General features: G+C 37.7%; 1 protein-coding gene across 6 annotated transcripts; it reads left to right on the top strand.

The window, feature by feature from the left end:
• The first annotated feature begins 1,323 nt into the window (after positions 1-1,323).
• LOC120663821 (thioredoxin H-type 2-like) lies at positions 1,324-3,739 on the top strand. 6 transcript variants are annotated; one of them, XM_039942758.1, is made up of 5 exons: positions 1,324-1,453; positions 1,571-1,697; positions 1,798-1,941; positions 2,094-2,258; positions 3,377-3,739. In XM_039942758.1, exons 2-5 carry the CDS (start codon positions 1,602-1,604, stop codon positions 3,380-3,382), a joined length of 411 nt encoding a protein of 136 aa, XP_039798692.1. In that variant the 5' UTR covers positions 1,324-1,453; positions 1,571-1,601; the 3' UTR covers positions 3,383-3,739. The 6 variants fall into 6 exon arrangements, with proteins under 6 accessions (XP_039798692.1, XP_039798687.1, XP_039798688.1 ...); XM_039942753.1 differs by lacking the exon at positions 3,377-3,739 and having other exon boundaries at positions 2,094-2,534; XM_039942754.1 differs by lacking the exon at positions 3,377-3,739 and having other exon boundaries at positions 1,362-1,453; positions 1,574-1,697; positions 2,094-2,534.
• The last annotated feature ends 1,848 nt before the right edge of the window (positions 3,740-5,587 follow it).

Here is a 5,587-nt window from a genome sequence, read left to right on the forward strand (position 1 = left end):
GAACGGGTAGCGTAAGTTTTCTGAACGTGGTGGTCAAACTGAATAATGAAATTGGGGAATGCCCCATATACAGAGAAAACTTTAGAACCTAGGACATACATGATAAATATCTTTTTCTTTTACGATAAACACAAACCTAAACACACATAGACACTCTTTTATGTCTTGAGCAAGGAGAGCCCAATACACATACACTCATATTTCTCTTGTTGTGTGGTCACAAACAAGAGCGACAACGTTGCTACATAGAATGCTACATTATTAGACACTAGAAATCAGTATAAAAAGACTCGAGGATGCTGTTATCAGGGATGTACGGATTCACTTTTTTTTACTCCTTGTTTACGACTCCCAGCGCACATTATGGATTCTAATTAACAAAGAAAATCCATTAAACAAAGCTTGGAATCATTCACCTTACCTTCTCGGAGAAGTCAGATATTACGTGAAAATTTGACGGGCATATATATATATGAGAGAGAATTATTATTTGCTTGGTCCTAAAAAAGTTGTGCTTAGTTTCTTGGCAATTTTTCTCTTGAACTTGGCTATTTGGCCCAAAACGAGTTTTGTTTAGTTACTTGGCTCTTCCGTCACCTGCAGTTAGATCTACAATCTAATTATATTTAAACGCATCAGTTTAGGTTTTAACCAAGAAAATGATAACATAAAGGATTTTTTTCAGAATTTTTTTATTTTTCCCAAAATTAAAATATTTTTTAAGCATTTGTAAATCTATTTTCAGTTTTTAAATCACAAAAGATCATAGAAACATGGTAAAACAGTAAAAAAATCAATGGAGTCATATCTAAGCATGCTTGATCCAGAAAAAATCACCAACATGCTATTTGAGCTACTGAAAAGTAGATATTGTTATGAATAGATCTTAGCCCTTCTGTCACCTGCAACTACCTATTAATAGCAATATCAACTTTTTAGTAGCTCAAATGGTATGTTTGTGGATCAAGCATGCTTAGATATAACTCCAGTGAATTTTGTACTATTTTACCATGTTTCTACAATTTTTTTGTGATTAAAAAAAGAAAAATATATTGTAAATTCCTAGAAATTATTTTACAATTGGGAAAATACCAAAAAAATCACGAAAAAATTCTTAATGTTGCCATTTTCTTGGATAAAAATTTAAACTGATGCACTTGAATATAATTAGACTGTAGACCTAACTGCAGATGCCGGAAGGGCCAAGAAACTAAATGAAACTCATTTTGTGGTCAAATAGCCACGTTCAAAAGCAAAAGGACCAAGAAACTAGGCACAGTTTTTTTAGGACCAAAAAAATTATTCCCTCTCTATATATTCCTCCCCATCCAAAGCATCGTCTCTTTCCGGCCCTATAAAGCCATGACCCAGCACTGCCGTTTCTACACGATCCGCGATCGGCGAGCTGCCTTTTTTTTTCTTGACATTGTGCTGAAAGCAAGGAGAGGTGTATGTAAGCTCACCGCTTTTCCACTTTTCTAGTGATTTCTATTCGTTTGTTTGCCTTATGTCTTGTTGTATTTTGCACTACTTTCTTTTTCATCTATTTATTGAATTGAACATACAACAGCAGAATCCCGGCCTTCTCAGGAAAGCAAAAGATGGAAGCACCATCGATCACCGTGAAGTCCGTCGCCGATGGGCCGCAGCTCAAGGAAATCATGAAGAATGCTGCTGAGGATGGTGGCAACAAGTTGGTGCGTTTCTTTTCTCAGCTCTGAATCTACATACCATGGGGCCAGCTAGCTAGCTTCTCGATCGATCTGCTCATCATCACTGTACCATCTCAATTCTCAGCTGGTGCTGGAGTTCATGGCGCCGTGGTCGGAGCCGTGCAAGTACATGAGCAAGGTGCTAGATGGAAACCCCGCCGGGAGAGGACTTGCATACGATTTGCGAGGCTATGCTGACTTTTACGCGCTTGACATCACCAAATTCAGGGTACTGTATATATACGCGCACGAGTTCATTATTATATTTGAACGGATCGGAGGAATATGATTGATCAGATTCAGATCAGTAGGGGCTGATGACTGTTTTTTTTTTTCTTTTGTGAAAAAAAGAACCCTATCTGATGACTGTTTTGGATGCAGCAATTTGCACAGCGCATGACAGTGGAGGCCCTGCCGACGTTTCTGCTACTCACGAAGGGCTACACGGTGCTGGCCCGCGTCGTAGGCGTTGACAAGGAAGAGCTCAGGAGCAGCATCATGCAGGAACACAGAGACAAAGCAGCTGCTGGGGCCGGCCAGGAAAAGGTGAACCCCGAACAAGATATAGATGAGCCCCTGAGCTTGTTCTCAAGTCCGTATGCCTTCTTGAGGGCCAGGCTAAGATCATTCTTCAATTAGATCTTGATCTCTGCGTCATGAGTGTAGCTAGCTAGTACATCATAAATAAATCTAAAATAAATATTGTGTAAATTCTAATACTACAGTATGCATGATATCTGTGTGTGAGCATAAGGGTAGGCATGTGCAACCAGCAGGTACCAACAATTTTAAGAGAAAAGTCAAATTTTCAATTTTGAACTATCACGATCCTTCGATTTTGGTGATTGAACTACGAAACTAGATATTCTACACCTTCAACTGCCGAAACTGTTCGAAAAACAACTCTGGACTCAACCTAAGACGGTTTTGCTATAGTATAATTTCTGAATTTCTAGGATTTTACACCCCTCTCAATTAAATAATGGGGATATTATAGTTTATATTATCTGAAAATCGTGATATTTTGCTGGGAGGTAGCAAAAGAGACTAGGAATCTATTGTGGCTAGGTGTGTGGTATAATATGTAAAGGGATTTGAATTATAAAATTTTAAAATATGGTAGAATTCAACATTCCTCGAATTTTTAGGCTAGATAAACCTTTGCTAAAAGTGCACTAAAAATAATATAATTCAAAATTTTATTTATTTAATAAAGTTTTTTTATTGGCTCAAGTTTTATAGGAAATTACCAAATTATAATTTTAAATAATCAAATTTGAGCATTGCAAAGGAATTCAAATTACTTCAACAAAATTTGGACCAACAAAAATATATTATTAAACTAAATAAAAAAGTATGAATTATCATGTTTTTAATGCATTTTTAGCAAAAGTTAAGCTTTCTACCTATTTCTGAAACTTTATAATTTAAATTCATTTATGTCTAAAGTAGCACATCTAGCTGAAATTGATTCTTTGTCTCTTGTGCTACTACCAGCAAAATATCACAACTTTAGACAATATTAACTATATTTTCTCTATTATTTAATTGAGAGAGGTGTAAAATTCTAGAAATTTAGAAATTATACTGTACCAAAACCGCCTTAGGTTAAGTCCAGGGTTTATTACTACAAAAATGCATTAACAGGGACTTTTTTGTAGCAGATCTGAGGCGGGCACTAAAAATAACCACCTCTGTTAATGAAGGCGATCATTTCTTATTAACCGAGGCTGTTAAGAAAACCGCATCGCAAAATCGATTAACAGAGGCGGTCAGTTTTAAGACGACTCTGTTAATAATTCTATTTTCAAAGGCCCATCGCACCTGGTATTTTCCATGGCATATTCTCCATCTTGGCACTAGTACAGCAAAACTAAGGAAATCTGTACATCTGAAATCTCTTGAATGAGCTGTGGTTCAGTAGAAATTCAGTGAAGAATCAGTGTGTACCATAGTGAGGAACGTTAAAGGGCGTGGTGATTAAGCTCTTGGTTCAATCATTTGATGCCTGTGTCTGACATTTGTGATTTGGGGCAAAGGTTGGACAAATCTTTAGAAACGTCAGTTGAATAGCTGATTGCCCTTCGTGTAACTGTGTTAGTGGGAAAGAGGTTATCAGTCTCAAAGTCTCCAGTACTGCTTATCTGAACTTTGTGCTTTCCTCCATGCCTTTTCAGACCTGCGCTTCTAGTGCCGCTGCATGGGCAAGAAAATAAGAGTTTCATGAATTGTATCGCAGAATTACTGCCAGACTGGTCTAGCTCCGTGCGTTCAGTCCATGTCGTGTAACACCGCACGATCGCAACAAGAACCAGCCATGGCAGGAGGCATACCGCTGTCAGGCTATGCAAGCAACATATTCTGCAGTGGCAGTTCCTTGTCTTGCTTCCTCTCATCTGGAAAGCTCTAACTGGCATCAAATCACCAAACCGGATACAAGGAGTACAAGGATTTCACAATTCAGGAACAAGGGAGAAACGGGCCTGTGCTAGAGAACAATTGCCAGACAATAGAACAAAATAAAATGTCTAAACCCATAATATAGTGACACCTGAAAGTATGTCTGAACCCCTAATAGTGACTCCTGAGAACATATATGTATGAACCCAAAACCATAGTACCGAACTTACATTACTTCTCTTTCAGCTTATATCATCAAACGTTCAACCACAACCACCTTTTTTTTTTCTGGACGAAATTCAGACCATAGCTACTTGCAGTTCCCTCCACATTTTCTCATCCGGGCTTGGGACCGGCAAAGGCAGTGTTAAACCACAAACAAACAAACCACACTACTTACAACCAAACAAACAACAAATCACAAAGAGATCAAACGAAGTATTTGCAATGAATTTCGAAATTGCTTAGTCCAGATTTGAAATAAACAAAGATAAGTGATTTGTTAGACAAATTTTCAGGTGGACAGTAAATCACGCGAGACAGCTTATGAAACCTGACAGAAGGTAAATTGTCCTACAAATACCTGATAGAAGGTAAATTGTTCTACAATTCAGCTTTAAGATGGTGAGAGACCGAGAATGGACACAGGTTCCATGCAAACAAACGCCTTGAAAAATTGACTCCATGATCAACCCTAATCATAATTGGCCACAGGGAAGCGTTAATTGAGTTCGTAAAAAGACCAAATAAATTGTTCAAGATTCTAATTTCATATTTTTGGTAATTTGGTGCATATGGAGTATGAGCAGCAAACATCCATATTAACAAATTTCATATCAGTACGGCACATATTTGATATATTCAAATGGCAGGAGCATAAGGTCAGATCCTAAGTCTGTGAAAGCCATATGATTTCCAACAATGCATACTACTTCAAACTTTCGATGTTAGGATGTACTCCTCCAACTTAGCATAGCAGAGAAGATCACGCATACACTGGTGCAACCTGTACAGTTGCGAAATCACAAAAAGCTCACTGACAGAATTCCATGTCCATGACCACTTACAAAACAGCCCACAGCTGAAAGACTAGATGAAACAACCATTCTCCCAACTTCCGGGATCTATTTGATGACTGCAGTTAGCAATGACCATTGGCTAATCACAATTTGATTAAGGGATGATGTTCTCCATTTTTAGAATCTTCATTTCTCAGCTCCATTAAGTCAACATCACTTTATATTGTTGCTTGGGTCACTTGATAAATGAAACAAAAGCATTTTTAGTCTTGAGGAATGCAGAACCCATTGCATGCAAGAGCAATAACCAACAATCTATTGAATGGACACAAATCCCATTTAAAGGTCAGGTGGGCAAACTCAGATATAATCCATACAAGCAAGCACTGCAGTTCTGTTGTAAACTTGCTTATATATATACTTTCCAATCCAAAATCTTCAACTCCAAGTTCACTT

Source organism: Panicum virgatum, chromosome 3N, assembly GCF_016808335.1.
Source record: "Panicum virgatum strain AP13 chromosome 3N, P.virgatum_v5, whole genome shotgun sequence".
NCBI lineage: Eukaryota > Viridiplantae > Streptophyta > Magnoliopsida > Poales > Poaceae > Panicum > Panicum virgatum.

What these genes read in the sequence shown, in the direction of transcription:
- LOC120663821 (XM_039942753.1), top strand. Translation starts at nt 1,602, where the DNA reads ATGGAAGCACCATCGATCACCGTGAAGTCCGTCGCCGATGGGCCGCAG. An exon ending in AGGATGGTGGCAACAAGTTG is followed by an intron (nt 1,698 to 1,797) that starts GTGCGTTTCTTT and finishes CTCAATTCTCAG; the next exon opens with CTGGTGCTGGAGTTCATGGC. An exon ending in TTGACATCACCAAATTCAGG is followed by an intron (nt 1,942 to 2,093) that starts GTACTGTATATA and finishes TTTTGGATGCAG; the next exon opens with CAATTTGCACAGCGCATGAC.